The sequence below is a fragment of the Myxine glutinosa genome, chromosome 1 (assembly GCF_964187855.1).
Source record: "Myxine glutinosa chromosome 1, kmMyxGlut1.1, whole genome shotgun sequence".
NCBI classification, from domain to species: domain Eukaryota; kingdom Metazoa; phylum Chordata; class Myxini; order Myxiniformes; family Myxinidae; genus Myxine; species Myxine glutinosa.
The window spans coordinates 193,313,097-193,334,566 of record NC_136261.1 but is presented as its reverse complement, the minus strand read 5'-3'; the positions used below and the strand labels follow the sequence as shown (position 1 = coordinate 193,334,566).

Sequence of the window (21,470 nt, the reverse complement as noted above, 5' to 3'; positions counted from 1 at the left end):
ATTTGCGACCTTCCGGACAGTGAAGACTGCACTTCCGGCAGCCAATCACAGAACGCGTTGTTCCGTAGGCGTGGCCGATGTGAGAGCGAGCCGAGCCGAGCGCGTGCGCCATTACGGTTCGTAATTCGATTTCTTCCGGAGAAAATAATAATTTCTCGATTTCTTATGCGCATTATTTCTCCCAATTCAGTCAGAGCGAAGGGCGGAAGCGAAGAGCGTTGTTTTTTTTGTTTACGGGCGTACGGGCGGGGTAGAGCGTACGGGTAGCGTTTTTTTTTTTTTTTGGCAAGGAACGGGCACCCACGTACGGGCATGCCCTAGTTTAGATGAATAATGGTAGGGGTGAAGGAGGAGGAGGAGGGATGGAGTGTTGTAGTTTTGTGGCTTTTCCTGGCATTACATGAGGTTGCAATGCCCCCTTCTGTCCTGGATAAAGTGACAAATATTGCTCAATTTGATCATCTTAGATTTGCAAAAGATTTTGATAATCTTACATTTGAAACTGGTCTAAGGAAGGTCAGATATAGCATTATCTTAGGTAGATCACAGATGTGTGTGGGTGTGTGTGTATATATATATATACACACACACACACACACGAGCGGGGTCACCCGTGGGAATCCCACGGGCATGGATGTGTGTGACATTTCGACATATTGAGTTAGATGCTGCACCTGCACATTCAGTTATATAAAATGGTTACTGGCAATTGATCACATCCTCAGACTATTCTCACTCAGAGTTAAACATCACCGTAATATTATGCGGTTGCTTCAACGTTTTCGGTGAATTATATGTCATTCCCATCTACACGGGCATGTATTCCTATTAACGTTATGTAAAGTACATAAATTGTGTGGATTACATCATTTGAGGATGTGATCAATTGCCAGTAACCATTTTATATAACTGAATGTGCAGGCGCAGCATGTAACTCAATATGTCGAAATGTCACACACATCCATGCCCGTGGGATTCCCACCTGTGGGAATCCCACGGGCATGGATGTGTGTGACGAATTTTAAATACTAGGGCATGCCCGTACTATATCTATATCTAAAATTATATCCCCCCCCTCTATTTACATGAAATGGTTTGGTCCAAAGCGAACGGCTTGCGAGTGGTGACAATCCCCCCCCCTCTATTTACATGCAATGGTTTGGTCCAAAGCGAACGGCTTCCGGAGTTTGGTAAAGAAATCGCCATCGCGTGCACAAACGCGCAGGAAAGCGAATGAATCGCAAATTCGTTTTTATTAGTTGTAAAACATAGTTTAACGCCAACATAGTTTGCAAACGTGAAATAAATGAATACGCTCTCAAATGTGCCATCCGAGGCAGAGTGTGTCCTCCACGTTCGGCACACGCGATCGTTCGCTGCTCTCTGATTGGTTGAATCGTTTTTTGGACATAGCTCGGTAAGTAATTGTCCGATTAATATGAAACCTTGAAAAGGCACATCCTCGGGTCCCCAGCAATATACCTGGCAAGTTAAAAGTATATCGGACCCGTGGTTGTCGAGAAACAGCGGTCACAGACAAACGTACAGACAGAGATTACTGGAATTATAGATAGATATGTAGACTGTTATTTTAGGCGGTGTATTTTCGTTTATCATCATGGCGCGATTTAAAAAAAAAAATCTCTGCATTTTCCTCTCCAATACCTCCTCACACTTTACACACACGCCGGCCCATGTTTACATATATATACACACACACACACACACACACACACACACACACATATACACCCACACACATATACACATACACACACACGTACATCGACACACATGCACACACATGCACACACACACACACACACACACACACACACGTACAGACACATATACACATATGCACATATGCAAATATGTATACACATATGTATCCACATATACACATATATGCACATTATACACATATATACATCTCCACACACACACACACACGTACAGACACATATACACACATACACACACACACAGACATATATACACACATACAACAACAACATGCATTTTAAGGCCATTTTCCCTGCTAGAGCGGGGGTTAGCCTACATACACATACACACACATATATACACACACACACACATGCACGCGCACACGCGCACACACACACACACACGTACACACACACGTACACACACACACACACACACACACACACACACACACACACACACACACACACACACACACACACACACACACACGTGCACATGTCCCACATGTATATATCCCACATCCCACATGTATATACATGTTTAAAGTGTACGTGCCCTTCCCCCCTCCCCCGCCCGGCAACGCTGGGTACTTCTGCTGCTAACTATAATAAAATAAAAACGAAGAAATATCTCTCGGTTTCATGAAACTCGGTGGAATTGGATGGAATTGGATGAAATTCGCTCGGTGAATTCACTCGGTGTATTCGGTTCGGCTCGGTTCACTCGGTTTAAAGAAAAAGCGATAATGTCGACATGTTGCTGTCTGTGTCATGTTGGGCGGTGTATGATACTTGTTGGCTGTTGGGCGGTGTTGGGCGGTGATATGGTGTATTTTTAAAAATATATCTCTGCATTTTCCCGCGTTGCTGACACCGAGTCGTTCTTCATCGACTGTGTCATTCATTTTGGAAATGGAAGTTTCCACGCAACGCATGAATTGTCTCGAGTCAAGAGGAAGTGTCTCGTCATCATCAAATGACAAATATATTACATTGTGAAAATTAAAGATTTCAAATAAACCTATTTAAAGTGTATGCGCAAATAACTAATAAATAAAGAAACGAAGAAATATCTCTCGGTAATTTCCTGAACCATATTTTACTTCCGGCTAATAATGTTGAATGAAATAAAAACGAAGAAATATATGTCGTTTTGTGACGACTGTCATCAAAAGTAAACGGTGAATTCACTCGGTTTATTCGGTTCGGCTCGGTTCACTCGGTTTAAAGAAAAAGCGATAATGTCGACATGTTGCCGTCTGTCATGTTGGGCGGTGTATGATACATGTTGGGCGGTGTATGATACATGTTGGGCGGTGTATGATACATATTGGGCGGTTGTTGGCGGTTGGGCGGTGGGCGGTGATATGGTGTATTTTTTAAAATATATCTCTGCATTTTCCTGCGTTGCTGACACCGAGTCCAAAACCATCGATAAAAATGAAATCAAATGGTGAGTTAGATTGGACATAAAGGTGTGAGAGAGACTCAATGGCTTTGAAGTTACAGGCGTTTGAGAATTCATTTCGTTCTATAAACGGCAACTTTCATTGGATTTTCTTCCCGTTTTTTTTCAACCGAGTCTAAAACTATGTTAGCGACTGTGAAAAATGAAATGATATATCGAATTTGATTTGAAATAAAACTGGGAGAGAGAGCAAGACACCACGGGCATACAAAACAGGCCTCAAAGCTATGCGAGTTAATAAAATGGTGGATATTTGTTTATATGAAGCGAAGCCTTTCCCAGAATGGGTGGAGCTATGGGTGGAGCTACTCTGCAAACCGAGTAAGCCACACCCCGGACAGACGCCCAACAGACAGACAGACAGAATCATCTACGGCTATTATAATATATATATATATATATATTTATATATATATATATATAGATATATATATATATTGTTACGGACACGACTTAGATGTTATGATGGGCCGAGCGGAATGGCCGCCGTGTTCGCACAAGTTACCCGATTACACTCGAACGTTGGCCGAATCGCGCTATGCTAAATCAATGAAGGAAAAGGACACAACGGCTGGGATTAAGGCAACGACACAAGGGGTACAGTTCTCAAGACCTCCGGAGGAGGATATAATATTGGTTATGCAGAACGGTTAGATTACACGGCAAGAGGTAAAGCACAGCAAGATGGGCACTTAGACACAGTCTTATCTTAATTCCCGACAGACCACAGACAAACGGGACAAGACTGACTCACACAGGGATTGATGGCTGGGAAGGACAGGCAGTCGATAGCTCAAGGTGCACCTTGGCTCAGGGGCAGAATCCACACGGTCCGGTCCAGAGATGCGGGGAGGTATTGTCGCGCTCGGAAGGTGGCGTCCTTTTCTCTCCAAGCTGAGGCGCATCTGACGTCACCTCCGTCTTCCTGCGCATCCCAGCGGGGAGTGACACGCCCTCGGCTCATTAGCTCCACCCCAGATGGAATCAGTCCGCCGCTTCTTATTGGGTGCGGGGGGCTACCGGGCTCCGCCCTTGACGAGGAGCTGACAGTGAGCCCCTGCGTGGTAACCCCGTCGGAGCACATGTTCAATGGCGGCTAACCAAGCCGGAGTGAGGACGCGCACTCCCCGCGCCGCCGCCGCGCCGCCGCCGCTGTTGTTGTTGTTGGTGTTGTTGTTCCATGAGGAAGAGATGCGGGGAGGTATTGGGAGGTCCTAAACTTACTAATGGTGCCATACAATCACATTCTGGTGCAACGAAGAGTCAGAATTAATGGAAACGAGTCCTTAACTGACATAGACTAAGAATAACTAGCAAGATGTCCAAAAGTTGTCTACGTGAGATGCGGTGAACCTGGGCACGACATTTAATGGGGGAAAAAGGGGAAGGTCGGTTCTACAGAGTGTTGTTTACAGAAAATGGGACTAGGGAATGGGGGATTGGGGATAGTTGGGGAGTATTGGGGAAATAGGGGAATATTTACAAGCGGATATGGATGGAGGCCAAATCCCATATCCGCAACAATATGTATATATAAGTCATAATATATATATATTGTTGCGGATATGAGGCCTGTATTTTTTTGATTGTGTTGTATTGTGGTAAATTCGTGATGATTATTGTTTATTCTGCGCCCCCCTGCCTCCGGAGCTGTGTAAAGGTGAAAGGGCATCCCATAATTAGTCCACAAGCATACACGTCAGCCAAATAATAGAATACCCCTGTTTGATAGTTATCTCTTATTCTGTGTTTTAGGGTAAGGCTGTGTCTCCCATTAATTGAAGTACTCCATTGCACCAGTGAAAGAGAATAGATCCCCTTTCATTTCATTTCAATGGCCAACTGCATTTTGGGCGGTTTTCTTCAACCACCATTGGCCACGAGGCTCGGGTCGGGGAAGAAAGGCGTGCCCGCCCATCGTCATCAAGGGCGGAGCTAGAGGGCCGTGCCGACCAATCAGGGCCGAGGTGAGCACACCGATGGGCGTGTCCTGAGGGCCGGCGGCTTGATCGCTGGAGGCGCTATAAAGGCGCGCGCGCAAGAAGAGTCGGAGAGTCGAGCGTCAGTCAGTGGAGTCGGTGGTCAGTTGGTTGCGTTGGTTGCGGTGAGGAGTCGGTGGTGGTGGTCAGTGGTTGCGTTGGTTGCGGTGAGGAGTGAGTGGACCAAGAAAGAGTTGAGGGTTGGACCAGACGGACCAGACGAGTCCTGGCAAAGCACGCGACGTCCACAGCAGCCACAACAGCAGCTTGGGGCCTGAACGGCGGTTTTGAGCAGGGCCGCAAAGGAACGGCGGCTGCTAAACGCGCCGATCGGGCTGCAGGACCCCCTTGGACCTTCCTCTCCCTCCAGCCATCCACCTCTTGCCTTTCCACCCTTCTTGTGTACGTGAGTTTGTTTTGTTTGTTCTGTCCCTGGGTTAATTAAATCTGTATAAGCTAGTATTTGCACTGTGTCACCTGCGTCTTATGTGTTGTAAATAAACTTGATTGCTCCTTTTTGCTTGTGTGTGTACAATAAATCCAATTACTCTTCTGTCCGTCTTCTCGTTTTATTCCTTTTCCTCTTTGCATTTCGTCGTTTTAGTCTTTTCCCAGATTGGGCAGCTGCGGTGCGATACGGCCAAAGTTCTGGGTGAATCGGGTGAGTCGGGGATCCTGTAACGGTCGCGGTTGGACCAGCCGCTCGGCCCATCATAACATCTAAACCGCGATCAGTAACAATTGGTAGTCAGGAGTTGGGATTCGAACCTGGAACTAAATTTATTTAGCCCAAATTTTGGACACCAATTGTGTTAGTACAGTAACAATTGGTGTCGGGAAGTGGGATTGGACCCGAAGCGCGCTTCACGCGCTCGAAATTATTAACGGTGAAATTTGTTTTGTTTTACAAAAACCCGAATTTTGAAATCGCGCCATGGCTGGTCAAGGCGACGGGATGCCGGTGGGAGAGATAGACGGGGTAGAATCGACCCAGGACCTCGGGGAAATGTATGTGGATGAAAGAGAGGAGGAGAACATTGGCAATGTGGTTGAGGGGGTATCAGGTGCACAAAATGGCGTGCTCGCGCACGTGGTTGAAGAGTCCCAAAATAGCGGCGCAGTGGAGGGCGAGCCCGCGGTGGCGGCTGGGGACGCTGGGCAAACCGGGTTTGACCTCAGATTATTCTTGACCCAACTGAATGCAAAAATGGATAGGATGGAGGGGGCAATGAGGGACGAAGCGAGGGGTACCAATGCCCAAATTGGGAAGTTAGACAAGAAATTTGAGGGGTTAGACAATGGGATAGAAGGGGTGAAACATGGGTTAACGGGGGTGGAAAATAGAATGGCTGCCCAGGAGAATCAGATGGAAGGGGTGAAACATGGGTTAACGGGGGTGGAAAATAGAATGGCTGCCCAGGAGAATCAGTTAGAGGGGGTGAAAAATGGGTTAATGGGGTTAGAAAACAGGATGGAAGGCAAATTGCGGGAGATAGGGGAGCAATCCGCCCGAGAAATTAAACAAATGGGAGAGCAGATAGAGGAGGTAAAAATCGGGGTAGAAACCAAATTGGATGCTCAGAGGGATGAATTGGGACAGATGAGGGTGGCATCTACAAAGGAGATGGAGGAGATGAAAGAGGAGATACGACGAGGTGTGAGTGAGGAGGTCTCGGGGCTATGCGAGGAGGTAAAGCGAGGCGAAAAGCGTATGGAGAAAGAGGTGAGAAATGGGGCGGCAAAGTTACAAGGGGGAATAGAAGATCTGACGGAGGAGGTGGAACAGCTGACGGAGGGACAAAAAGAACTAGTGGAGCAGGTTCAAAAGAACACTGCGGTACTAGGAGGGTTAAAGGCGACACAAAAAGAAATTAAAAACGAATTAATAGCGACACAGAAGCAATGTCAGATGGTTCGTGAGGAACTGACAATGAGGGTGGACGAGGTGACAGAGATAATGGAGACGAAGGACCGAGAGGTGAGGATGCACATAGAGACGGTCACGGTAGCCTTAGAGGACGAACTTGAGGAGACGCACCGGGGAATAAAAGAGGTGAAGCAAAAATTAGAGGAAGTGGAAGAAGAGGTGAGTGAAATTAAGAAGAGACGGACAGAAACTAAAAGAGAAATCCAGGAGGAGGTGATGGAATATGTGCAAGGTCGGTGCTCAACTCATAATGTGATGCTCACTAACCAAATAAAGAGTTTGCAGGTGGCAAAAGAGGTGCGGAGACGAGGTGCCAAGGTGAGTGGCGAAATATTCGGCAATGTATATGATGTGAGGAAAGCTTCAGTCGGCTTGGGGGTTGCTATGGATCCGGTTGTTCATGAGAGGCCGTTGGTGAAGTGTGTGACAGGTCAGGTGTGCGAAAAAAGAGGTGTGCGAGAATGTCCGACCATGGGGTGTGTGAGGAAAAAGTGCGCGCCGACCAGTGAGTGTGCTGTCAAGAGTGAGTCGGTAGTAGCGCGTGTGCGAGGGGGCACATGGAAGCGCGTAGTGAGGAGTGTTACGGAGGGTGTAAAGGGAGAATGCACGCCTGTGGTGAGAGTTACAGAGGATGTAACGGGAGAGTGTGCGCGAGAAAGATGTGTGACGGACAGGTGCATGGGGAAAGAGTGCGCTGTCAAAAGTAAGGAAGAGTGCACACCTGTGGTGAGTGTTACAGAGGGTGTAACGGGAGAGTGTGCGCGAGAAAGGTGTGTAACGGACAGGTGCATGAGGAAAGAGTGCGCTGTCGAGAGTAAGGGTGAGTGCGCTGTCAAGAGTGGAGGTGAAAGTAGTGAGAGTGACATGGAGCGTGAGTTGGTTGTGACAGGTGAGAAAGGAAGCACACCTGGAATGGTAGAGCGTGTGTGGGAATGCACGCTGGAATTGGTAGTGAGGCACGTGGTTGGGTGTGCGAGTGAAAGCACACCTGTGATTGTCACAGAGGAGGTGACCGAGGAGGGGGCGCGAAGAGGTGTGTTGGTGAGGTGTGCGACCAACGAATGTGTGCCAAAGTGTTCGGTGGTCAGGTGTGTGACCAAGTCTGTGAGCGGAATGAGTGTACCGAGGTGTGTAAGGAAAGGTACGAGGAGCATGGGAACAGCTGGAGGTATGAGCAAGAAAGGGGTAGCGTATGCGTGTAAGCATGCAGGTAAGGCATCGACGGTAACCGGGTTAGAGGTTAGAACGACTTATAGCCGAATCGGGCCCTCGGTGCGCGTCGGGCAGCTTCGCGTGCCGCGAGAACCAGCGGGGATCCGAGCCACGGCGGGTTCGAAAGGACCGCCGTACGCGATCCACGCTGGGCCTCGCTTGGAACGGCCGCATCCGTGCTCCACTAGGCTGAGCGGGCAGCTCGATAGGAAGGGTCGTCATGGCGACCACTTTTTGTTGAGACGTGCCGGCAGGTCGAGATCGGGACATTGGATGGCTCCACGCCGAGGTGGTGCGTGGAATCTCGGCCCGGGTAAGCCCCCGTTCCTGCCCCGAATGCGGGACGTATCCAGCCGCTGGCACAAAACAACCCGTATTCATTGCTCGGCTGTACGAAGCCGAGCTTTAGAAGGGAATTGGCGCACCGAGAGGATCTAATAAGTAGACGGGTGATGAGGATAGTGTTTTGGACCCAAAATTAGAAAAAGGCAAAATTTGATGATTGGTACGGTGGTTGGCAGATGAATGGCAAATTTTTGATTTGTTGGATTTGGACGAGCGAAATTGATAGGACCTCCCCCCGATGTGGTGGGATGGCAAATCCACCATCCCTCACAGGTGGGGGCAAATGCGCTATAGTTTATGGGGTGTATGGCAGTGAAAACTAGCCCGGGTGGGTTAGGTTATATCGTGTGTAGGGATCTGGCGAAGATGACAATAGGTAACGTTAAGGTTAGTTAGTGACAATGATACCTGTAGTGGGGACGCAGGTAGATTAGTATGGATGATAATGACGAGGGAGCGCAATAGTTTAAAGGGACGACTGGGAAGCGCAAGTTTCAGAGGGGAGTAGTTAGCTGAGATGATGCCGTGTGTGTGAGGATTGAACAGGTGTGATTGAACAGGTGTGATTGCACAGGTGTGCAACTGAACAGGTGTGTGGAGCAGTGTATGAGTGAGTGATGGTGATGTGTGTTGTGTTGACCAACTGGTCCAGGAAGAGGAGGAGGGTGCAGGTGGCACCAGGTATGATTGCACAGGTGTGCAACGACAGGTGAATGGAGGACAGGTGTATGGAATAAATGGTATGGAGTATTGGAATGGATGGTCGTGGAGTGAGTATGGTGGAAATTGTGGAGTGGAGAGGATGGTGCGAAGGTGTGAATGGGGGAAGAGTGGACCCCCATCACGGATACCCGGGGCGGGTAGTGTAAGTGTTAGGTAGAGGGTACAGGTAAATTGTGGTTGGATATTGGCATCTGTGGTGCGGGTGAAAGAATGGTCTTTGGATGGGTGCATTAGTGTTGTGGAAATGGCTGGGCGTGTAGCCTGTTAGTGTGTGTAGTTGGTTTGGGCACTCCACCACTGTGAGGATGTCGGCCAGGTGAGGCCGCAGGTGGGCTCTGGGAGCCGGTAGTTGTTGTGGATGGGGCCCGAGGATCCGGAGGACGGACCCGGGTAGCCCAGTGCCAGAGGGCACCGAGTGGGGTGACAGACCAGGAGGGGTCTTCCCCAGTTAGTTAGGTTAGGGTGAGGAGCTAGGTAAGCTCGGGTGGCAACTACAGTGGTGGAGGTGTGCAGTTGGGTAGACCTGCTGGGAGAGCTACATGTCGCAGCCCAGAAATTGTGCGAGGGCACCGGGAGATGAATCGGGGGAGTGAGACCCCAAATTGAGAAGCACCACAGTTTGGTCAATGGGAATTGGTTTTTAGAACCCATAGTATAAGTGGCCAATGGATTGGCGGGGAAAGACCCCGGGTAGTGTAAAGTGTGTTAAAATCATTTAGAGGATAGTTAGGATGAAGGATCTCCTCGCACCATCTGCATCCACTCACCTGAGGTGACAGGTACTCCACACCATGCCATGTTTTTATGATTTTTTATGATGCAAATGTTTGGATTGTGAGACGCATCATGACGTGGGTGTGACATTGTGCGTAATTCCATCTCTTCCTCCTTATGAGGATTGATGACGAATTTGGTGATGGCAAATTTTGGATAGAGGGATTGTGGAGACGAATTTGGTATAGGAGAAATATGGGGAAGACGTGACAGTAGTGACGGATTTGTAAATGGTTAGATTTTGTACATATGGGGTAAGGGCAAGGGTAGTGTAGGTGACAGGGGGGTGACGTACGGTAGGGACGAGCTTTCTCACTTTGCCCTCCGTACGCATTTCGCCTTGCATTGCCTTATTGATGTGTACCCTTGTGACCTTACCCCTCGCTCAATTGTCTCTTTTTGTCTCCCACATGACCTGTGCGCCATTGGGTGCCGAGGGGAGCGTGCGTGAGTCCTCCATTGTGCGCCCGGAATTCCCAGAACCAGCTGTCTGCATCGATGCACCACATTATGGACCACATGTCTGTGGCCAAGCACCACTTATGGACCCCATGGGTTGGGGCATGGCCCCTCTGCTGGAACCGGCCATGAGGGCCCGACATCTTGCTGGCGGACCTTGGCCACAGGGCACTGATGCCCCACAGGTGAACCACACGTAGTCGGCCCTGTGGGCCATAAATAAAATAAATAAAAATGGACACATTGGGTGCAAGTTTTAATACAAATAGGCCGCCAGTAAGCAAAGCAAAAGAATGACAACATCTGGAAGACCAAATAATAATAACCAGCAGAGGGAGCCGAAGAGCAAGAGATCACCTGCAGGGTTAGGGGTTGTTGATTTTATTTTTATGGAACATGCATTGAACACTGATGAACTATGGTGACTGCACCGATTGGTGCTTGGGTGTGTATTGGTGCGTTTTTAGGTGCTTTAATGGTGCATCGATGCAGAGCAGACTGTCTCCCCCCCAGAAAGAACAATCACAGGTCCTGGGTTAGTCTTGTAAATAAAAATAGCGTCATTGTAAATAATGCTCCCCACCGTCAGTGTGTAGTTTGAAGACCATTCCGCAATTCGGTTAACTGTGGGCGTAAGTCTGTTAGGCAGGGTGCAATGGAGCAGCGGGACACATTTATTTATGTTTTAAAACTGTCGCACTCAGGGTCAGGTTAAAAGTAGAGGGAACTACACCTACGTGTCACACTAAATAAAAGTTGTAGGCCCGGGGCATGCCTAAGAGGAGGAGGGTGCAGTGTTGCGGATATGAGGCCTGTATTTTTTTGATTGTGTTGTATTGTGGTAAATTGGTGATGATTATTGTTTATTCTGCGCCCCCCTGCCTCCGGAGCTGTGTAAAGGTGAAAGGGCATCCCATAATTAGTCCACAAGCATACACGTCAGCCAAATAATAGAATACCCCTGTTTGATAGTTATCTCTTATTCTGTGTTTTAGGGTAAGGCTGTGTCTCCCATTAATTGAAGTACTCCATTGCACCAGTGAAAGAGAATAGATCCCCTTTCATTTCATTTCAATGGCCAACTGCATTTTGGGCGGTTTTCTTCAACCACCATTGGCCACGAGGCTCGGGTCGGGGAAGAAAGGCGTGCCCGCCCATCGTCATCAAGGGCGGAGCTAGAGGGCCGTGCCGACCAATCAGGGCCGAGGTGAGCACACCGATGGGCGTGTCCTGAGGGCCGGCGGCTTGATCGCTGGAGGCGCTATAAAGGCGCGCGTGCAAGAAGAGTCGGAGAGTCGAGAGTCAGTCAGTGGAGTCGGTGGTCAGTTGGTTGCGTTGGTTGCGGTGAGGAGTCGGTGGTGGTGGTCAGTGGTTGCGTTGGTTGCGGTGAGGAGTGAGTGGACCAAGAAAGAGTTGAGGGTTGGACCAGATGGACCAGACGAGTCCTGGCAAAGCACGCGACGTCCACAGCAGCCACAACAGCAGCTTGGGGCCTGAACGGCGGTTTTGAGCAGGGCCGCAAAGGAACGGCGGCTGCTAAACGCGCCGATCGGGCTGCAGGACCCCCTTGGACCTTCCTCTCCCTCCAGCCATCCACCTCTAGCCTTTCCACCCTTCTTGTGTACGTGAGTTTGTTTTGTTTGTTCTGTCCCTGGGTTAATTAAGTCTGTATAAGCTAGTATTTGCACTGTGTCACCTGCGTCTTATGTGTTGTAAATAAACTTGATTGCTCCTTTTTGCTTGTGTGTGTACAATAAATCCAATTACTCTTCTGTCCGTCTTCTCGTTTTATTCCTTTTCCTCTTTGCATTTCGTCGTTTTAGTCTTTTCCCAGATTGGGCAGCTGCGGTGCGATACGGCCAAAGTTCTGGGTGAATCGGGGATCCTGCAACGGTCGCGGTTGGACCATCCGCTCGGCCCATCATAACATCTAAACCGCGATCAGTAACAATATATTTATATATATATATATATATATATATATATATATACAGTATGCATGTATACATATACAGTCACGTGAAAAAGTAAGTACACCCCATGTAAAATTTTGACTTTTTCAACATATTTCAACATGCAGCTATTTGATCTTCATTTCAACAATATTGATAGATAAAGGTGATGTAATACAACAAATATCATGAAACATTTACATTTTGTAGTCCATTGTATAATTTAAATAAACATAAATGCAAATTTCACATGTGGAAAAAGTAAGTACACCCTTGGCTCTAATAGGTGGTATTGCCCCTTTTGGCAGAAACAACCTCAAGTAGGCATTTCTTATAACTGTCTACCAGTCTCTCACATCGACTGGGAGAAATTTTTGCCCACTCCTCCATGCAGAATTCTTTCAGCTGTGTGATGTTTGAGGGGTTTCTTGCATGCACAGCTTGTTTCAAATCCCCCCACAACATCTCGATGGGATTTAGATCCGGGCTTTGACTTGGCCATTCCAGAACCCTCCATTTCTTTCTTTTCAGCCATTCCTTGGTGGATTTACTGCTATGTTTAGGGTCATTGTCATGTTGCAAGGTCCACCTTCGGTTGAGCTTCAACTTTCCGACAGATGGCCTCACATTATCCTCAAGCACCCTCTGGTACAATGAATAATTCATAGTGGATTTTATGATGGTGAGCTGCCTCGGCCCTGATGCAGCAAAGCTGCCCCAAACCATAATATTTCCACCACCATGCTTTACAGTTGGTATCAGGTTCTTGTGGTCAAATGCTGTCTTTGGTTTTCGCCAAACATGTCTTCTGGTACTGTGGCCAAATAGCTCTACCTTTGACTCATCTGTCCAGAGCACATTGTTCCAGAAGTGCTGGTCTTTGCCGAGGTGTTCATTGGCAAACTTTAGTCTTGCCCTGATGTTCTTTCTGGACAGCAAAGGTTTCCTCCTGGCACACCTCCCATGAAGATCAAGTTTGTGCAGCCTCTTTCTAATGGTTGACTCGTGCACTTTGACATCAACAGTGGCAAGAGCTACCTGTAGGTCCCGTGATGACATTTTGGGGTTCTTAGAGTCTTCTTTCAGCATCTTGCGATCTGCTGTTGGGCTGAACTTGCTGGGGCGACATGGCCTGAACAAGTTGGCAGTTGTTTGGAATCTTCTCCACTTGTAGATGATCTTCCGGACAGTCGAATGATTGATTTCAAATTGCTTGGAGATCTTTTTAAATCCCTTCCCAGACTCGTAGGCATCTATAACCTTCTTTCTGAAGGCCTCAGAGAGCTCTTTTGATCCAGGCATGGTGACGCCGCGCACTTTAACAACAAAGTTAAAGGCGTTTCAGAAATCTTGTGTCCCAAACCCATCCCTCTCTGTACCCACCGTACCCAGTCGTACCCAGCTGCTCCTGGACTCCGTGTCCTTTCCTCCTGACAAGGTGGAAAAGTTTCTGTCAACCCTCGACTCTGATTCTGCAACTGGACCTGACGGCATCAGCCCACGGGTCCTAAAATCCTGTTCTTCCGTTCTTTCACTCCCTCTCTCTGTTCTCTTTACCCTCTCTTTTGCTCAAGGTCAACTGCCATCTGCTTGGAAATCAGCCAACATCACCGCTTTGCACAAAAAAGGTGCAAAAACAGATCCTAGCAACAACAGACCAATCAGCCTTCTCCCAATTATCAGCAAAGTCATGGAATCAATCATTGCTTCAGATATGAAATCTTTCCTCTTCTCCAATGGCTTGATCTCTGATCATCAATTTGGTTTCAGACCAGGTCACTCTACTCTGGACATGCTGCTTCTGCTGTCTCAACAATGGATGGAGGTCCTCAATGCCAAACAGGAAATTAGAGCTGTCTCCCTTGACATATCACGTGCCTTCGATACGGTCTGGCACCCCGCTCTGCTCACCAAACTCTCCTCCTTTGGTATCCATGGAAATCTCCACGCATGGCTGGCGGACTTCCTCTCTAGTCGTAGTCAACGTGTGGCCCTGAATGGGTTTCTCTCATCTCCTCTTCCTGTTCAGGCTGGAGTTCCCCAAGGCAGTGTTCTGGGCCCTGTGCTTTTTCTGGTCTTCATCAATGATCTCTCTACCTTTGTACACCTGGTGTTGTCCCTGGTGTTGGAGTCCCTGGTGTTGGGCTAGCGGCTAGGGTGCCAGCTTAGGATCCAAGGATCCTGGGTTCGAATCCCGGTCGATTGCTGAATTAACACCAGGGGGGTTGACTCAGCCTGTCATCCTTCCGAGGTCGGCAAATTGAGTACCAGTACACTGGTAATTCCCTGTTTATCGTAAAAAAAAAAAAAGGCGACAAACAGGGTTGGCGGCAGGAAGGGCATCCGGCCGTAAAACATTGCTTCAAAAAGGGGACCAAAAAACAACAACAACCACGGTCCCCGAAAAGGCCAACCCCCGCTTTGCGGGGAAAAATGGCCTCTAAACGGTGGTTTTATCAATGATCTCTCTGACTCTCTTGAAAATCCTCTCTATCTCTTTGCTGATGACTCCACTCTCTGCCGCTCCATTCCTCATCCCTCAGATCGGCAGTCTGCAGCCTCCTCACTCTCTGCAGACCTGGACAAAATCACAGACTGGGCAAACAAGTGGAACATGTCTTTCAATCCTGACAAATCTCACACTCTTACGATGTCTCTCCGAAAAGACCGACTGGACAACCCTCCCATCAACTTTCTGAATAATCCTCTCCATGAAGTTCTGTCACTCAAGCTTTTGGGTCTCACTATCTGCCATGATCTTTCCTGGGAAAACCACATTTCAAATCTGGCCTCCAAAGCCAGTTGCCAACGGGGCATCCTCCGTTGTGCGAAGTCATTCCTTGGCACACCTGAGCTCCTCACCACATACAAGGCTTTCATCCGCAGCTCAATGGAGTACTGCTCTACCTTCTGGGCTGGTGCTCCTGCCTCACATCTAGCTCGTCTTCACGCTGTTGAAACCAAAGCGTTCAGAATCATTGGAATCTTCCGCGACGACGCTATCTCCGAGGGCCTTTCACTTACTCACCGCAGGCAGGTTGGTGGTCTTTCCATCTTCTACCGACTCCTCTCCGGCCTTGCTCTCCCAGCTCTCTCTGGGCTCTGTCCCCCAAATATTCCTACAGGTCGCACAAGATCTGCCTGCAACCCTCTTATGGTTAAACTGCCAAAATCAAGACTCTCTGCTCACCTTCACTCCTTCATTCCTCTTTTCTCCTGCCTCTGGAACAAACTCCCTCACTCTCTTCAATCCCACTCCTCCCTCCAGGTCTTTAAAACGGCTGTTCACCACCATCTCTTATCTTCCCCAATCCAAAACCTTGATCTTTTCTACCCCCTGCTAATTTCACCCCAAATCCACTTTTTTGAGGTGCCGACTTCTTTCCTGGAAGTCCTTGGTGTCCTTGCGTTTTATACCTATCCTGCCTCCCCCCAGGCCCTCTCCCTCCCACACATCTCCCAATGTCCCTGCTCTCAAATGTTGTGTTTGTGTGCTTCCTCCCCTTCTCTCCCCATCTTGTCGACCGCTCCCCTTTTTATATACTTTGTTTGCTTGTTTGTTTGATTTGTTTGTTTGATAAATGTTAGCTCTTTTATGAGCCTCGACTCTGTATACAAAAAAAAAAAAAAAAAAAAAAAAACCAAATTAAATGTCTGAGGTTTAAATAAGACAGGTTCCTCCAAGATCCTCTCTAACGATGTTCTAATCATTTGCACCTGAGCTGGTGCACCTGATTCTAATTTTAGGTATTTGAAGTAGTGATAAATGTCGGGGTGTACTTACTTTTTCCACATGCGAAATTTGCATTTGTTTATTTAAATTATACAATGGACTCCAAAATGTAAATGTTTCATGATATTTGTTATATTATATCACCTTTATCTATCAATATTGTTGAAATGAAGATCAAATTGCTGTATGTTGAAATATGTTGAAAAAGTCAAAACTTTACATGGGGTGTACTTACTTTTTCACGTGACTGTATGTTATGCAAATTTGTTTCATCTGCTCTCAGAGTAAGTGGGTGTTTTTAGTACTTACAACTTCCACCGTTAGCCTTCGATAGATATTAAAAATGATCCCTCTTTGTCTCTCTTTTCACAATTATTCTCTGTCCTGTGCAGCCATTGCCATACTAAAGCACCAGCAACCAGGGGCCTTCGTCATCCGAGACAGCACATCATTCTGCGGGGCTTTTGGTCTTGCTATGCGAGTATCAGCAGCACAGGCCTGCCTTAAACATCACAGTAAGACTCACCACTCATATCAAGTTTATATTGGTGCACTTATGTTGTAATCTATTAACAAGGTTCATTGACTCACTTCATAAAAGTGTGAGACTATCATTTTCTGCACAATAAATGATTGAAACTCACCAGTATCACAATGAATTCATAGGACCGCAGAGTTGGTCTGATAAAGTTTGGATGTCTGATGCATGGGTCAATAAGAAAAACAAGAAAGACGTCATGCAGAGTATGCAAAATCCACACCCCACCCCTCCCAAAAAAAGTTGCCATGGATACATCAAATTGTCCATTTCATTAAGATTTAAATTGACAATCTTAATCAAAGCTCGATTCCATTGAATTAATGTTGATTATTTTTTCAGATGATAATTGATGACAGAAGTTTGACGTTGAGTTGACCTTTCACCTTTTGACCTTTAAAAATAGTTTGTTTCCCCATTCAGTGAGGTACTATGCAATTGCTGTTTAATTTTCAAGTCAATTGGATGAAAAGTGATGATTTTTCAGATTAAAATTGATTTTAGAAGTTTGACCTTAGTTGAGCTTTGACCTTTTGACATCAAAAATAGTTGGTTTCCCAATTCAGTGACTCAATATGGAAATGCGGTTCAATTTTCAAGTCAATTGGATGAAAAATGACAATTTTAGAAATTTGACCTTTGATCTCAAATCAATCGGCTTCTTCCTTATGACCAACTCTACCATCGAGTGAAGTTTCGTGAAGATCAGTTTAAAATTGTGAGCTGTAGGCGATTGACAGACAAAGAAATAGACAGACAAACAGAATAGCGCACAAGACCCAGCAATACACTTGAAAAATCTTTGATTTTGCAAGTAATAAAATGGTATTCCAGCCTGGCAAAACTAACACACAGACCTGTTGTACCTGTCGGATGTACCTGTTGGATTAAGTGGTCACAGGAAAAATATCATGATGATTGCATATTTAATGCAGATTAATATTGAGTCAAGTGTGCTTATATTTATGCATTTATAAAACATAATCACACCTTTACTCAATGTTTGTGAAACATGAAAATACCAGGTGTGATATTTTAACTCAAAGTGGATCCCTTGTGCAGATGAGCGAGACAGTGACCCGATCAGACACTTCCTTATTGAATCTACAACCAAGGGTGTTCAGCTTAAGGGCAGCACTCAGGAACCCATCTTTGGTTGGTTTTTCCTTTATTTCTCCTTTTTACTTCGTCTTCTTCTAACACATTTAAAGCCTTCTTGTTGCACTTTTTTTTTCTTTTTGTTTTTTTTGTATACAAGATCGAGGCTCGTGAAAGAGCGAACATTAATCACACAAAAAGTCAAACCGACACATAAAACATATAATAAGGGGTGCGGTAGACAAGATGGGGAGAGAGGGGGAAGGACACAAACACAACATTTGAGAGCAGGAACATCGTGAGAACTGTGGGAGGGAGAGGGCTTGGGGGGAGGTGGGAGAGGTATAAAACATATGAACACTGCAAGGACTTCCAGGAAAGAAGTTGGAATTTCAAAAAAGTGGCTCTTGGGTGAAAATTAGCGGGGGTAGAAAAGATCAAGGTTTTGGATGGGGGAAGATAAGAGATGGTGGTGAACAGCTGTTTAAAGACCTGGAGGGAGGAGTGGGATTGAAGGGAGTGAGGGAGTTTGTTCCAGAGGTGGGAGAAAAAGGGAATGAAGGAGTGAAGGTGAGCAGAGAGCCGAGATTTTGGCAGTTTAACCATAAGAGGGTTGCACGCAGATCTTGTGCGACCTGTAGGAATATTATGGGGACAGAGCACAGAGAGAGCTGGGGGAGCAAGGCCGGAGAGGAGTCGGTAGAAGACGGAAAGACCACCAACCTGCCTGCGGTGAGTGAGTGAAAGGCCCTCAGAGTTAGCTTCATCACAACACCTTAACACCAACTGAAAAACACTGAACAACACCTTACGATATTTATCCTCTAGTAATTCAGGCCTAATTATTTCCTGAATTAACTTTTCCTCATCCTGTCTCCACCTCATTCTACCATGTCTCCCTCATTGCATTTTGCCTTATTTCACTTTGTCTCATCCTGCTGGCTGAATAGGCATGGGATCCTAACCCGCAGTTGTTTGTTTTCTGACAGGAAGTCTCTCAGCTCTCATTTACCAGCACTCAATTACAGCACTCTCATTGCCCTGCAAACTTCTCATTCCAGAAAAAGGTGGAATATTATTCTCTCTCCATCCTCAAAACTAAAACACATTTGGTAAGGTAATGTGGGAATTTCTAATTATAAGTCATGATACTATCCATTGGCTCTTCAGCCATAAATTCCAACTGACGTTCAGCTTTTAATAAATAAATGTGCATAACTTTTTAAAGAAAATACATTTTGTGGTTGTCTTCCAAAACAAACAAGAAAAAGAGCAATCAGAGATTGCAAACCCTCGCCAGGATGTATTTTCAGTGGTTTTTAAGGCTTTTGTGTTAAAACAAATATGGCGGCCGAACCACGTGACCGATGACGTCATCATTATTATTATTTTCTCCACAAGTTTATGCCTACATGACGCTCAATAAATTTCATCTTGATCAGATGAAGGTTTGTACTTGTCGAATTATGACGTCATAATAGAGGCACTTATGACAATCATTAACATATTTTATTCCCCATGGAGAGTTCTTTACAATGAGCCATGTCTCAATTTTTAACTCAACTGGACTACGGTCCAGTTGAGTTCATCACATACTGAACCCGTCCGTTAACTTTTCGACGTTAACACTCCAGCGTCCACAAATATCAACCGATTCTGATCAAACTTGACATGTAGCATCCTTACCCCAAGAACCAGGTTGGTATTACATTTCAGCCCGATCCGTTGAAAAATGGCGGACTTAGGCGACCATTTTGTTTTTGGTCATGAAAACAACGTTAATACTCTAGCGTCCACAAATATTAACAGATTTTGATCAAACTTAGAATGTTTAACCCTTACCACACAAGGTAGGTTTCTATTGCATTCCAACCCGATCCGTCACAAAATGGCCACCATAGGCCGCCATAGTGTTTTCAGCTCCGAAACGATGTTAAGACTTTAACGTCCACAACTATTTATGGATTTTGATCAAACTTGGTGTGTGAAGTTGTCCAGTCAGTTCAGTTGAGTTCTGCTTCCCTGGAAGCTCTAGTTTTCTATGCAACGCTTTCGGAGATATAGAGGTGCAACGTTTTTCGGTTTTTCCAAATGGAGGCCGAACCACGTGACCTATGACGTCATAATTATCCTTTAAAATTTATACAGGTGGAGTTGCACCTATGATGAAAATTTCCTGTCGATCGGACCAACGGTTGCAGAGAAAATCATATTTATTCTGTGCGGACAAAGAGACAAAGAGACAAACAGACAAACAAATGGACTCAAATGCAATACCCTCTCCTGAGGCGAGGGTAATTATTCTGCACAAGTTGTGAAAATTATGATCTTAAACTAAACAAACAAAAGTCACGAGCAAGCAATTAAAAGTGAATGAATATGGGACTTCTAGACAGTCATGGATGTAGACAGTAAGAGTTTTAGGCATTTTGGGAATTATCAGGCGTGTCGAGAGCAATCACGGGCCCAGAGGCAAACACCCTCGGGCCCCCACCCCTACCCTTTCTCTCTTTTATAATTTTTTAAGGAACTTTCTTTCATGAACAACAAAAAACTTTAAAAAAAACAAATGGTCACTTTTATTTAGCTGTATGATCGAAAATAAAAGAGATAGCAGGACATTTGGGAAACTGATCGAGTCAATTCGCACCCTCTATTGTTGAACACTATTTCTCCATAAGATTGGCAAAAAATATGTGAGAAGATGGTTCATAATTTTTTTTGGACAAAGAGGATTCAAACCCATTTCTTTGTAACACATATTTTTGGTTAATAACCATTTTCTGTAAACTTTGAAACAGTACCATCAACCGCAATAAATGTTTTGTTTCCGGCAAGAAAGCCGGCAAGAAAAGCAAAATCAGCTTCTGGGTTTAAATGTAATGATGAGGAAATGAGGATGAGCCGATGAGGGGTTTCACTGTTCTGTTTTTTAAAAAATACAGGAGAAACTCAGGCCCCTCAATGGACCCCGGGCCTCGAGGCAGCGACCCCCCCCCCCCCTGAAACCCCCTCTCGATGCTCCTGGGAATTCATGAACAACAAAAGTCAACAAGTCAACAAGGACTTGGTCCTCGGTTAATGTTGTGGTTAGGTTCATGAAAACTATGACGTTAAGTGAAACGACGTTAAATGGATCAATTTATCTCATAAGTAATATATTATCTCGATGACGTAATAGCGAGTTATGGGTAAATAATCACATTATTTGAAGACTTGGTATCTAATTACTATAGATGTAATAACAAAACAAAGTTAAGTAGGACGACGTTAAGCGAGGACACCCTATATGTACAAAAAAAATTTTGGGAAAGTAATTATGTAGAAGACTTAAATGAAATACAACACATGGATGGCATTATAGATGAAAATTCCATCATTCTAAAATAAATGTTTCAGACTTCCTCATGCATTTCAAGAAGTGCTAATGTGTGCAAGAAGTGCAAGAAGTGCTACTGTCCGTAGAACTCCGAGATAGAATTGTGAGGAGGTATAGATCTGCGGAAGGGTATAAAACAATTTCTGTAGTGTA

The 21,470-nt window shown here is 45.9% G+C and overlaps 1 protein-coding gene and 1 long non-coding RNA gene across 3 annotated transcripts in view; one reads left to right on the top strand and one right to left on the bottom strand.

Annotated features, from left to right (window-relative positions):
* Window positions 1-21,470, bottom strand: part of LOC137416974 (uncharacterized) — an 84,659-nt gene that overhangs the window by 32,696 nt on the left and 30,493 nt on the right. The window lies entirely within an intron of this gene.
* The window catches only part of LOC137416972 (tensin-3), a 154,582-nt gene that overhangs the window by 110,533 nt on the left and 22,579 nt on the right, over window positions 1-21,470 (top strand). For both annotated transcript variants that reach the window (XM_068102678.2, XM_068102677.2), the window contains 3 exons: window positions 16,695-16,817; window positions 17,903-17,995; window positions 18,928-19,005. In XM_068102678.2, coding sequence (XP_067958779.2) covers window positions 16,695-16,817; window positions 17,903-17,995; window positions 18,928-19,005 — 294 coding nt within the window. The remainder of the gene's footprint in view (window positions 1-16,694; window positions 16,818-17,902; window positions 17,996-18,927; window positions 19,006-21,470) is intronic.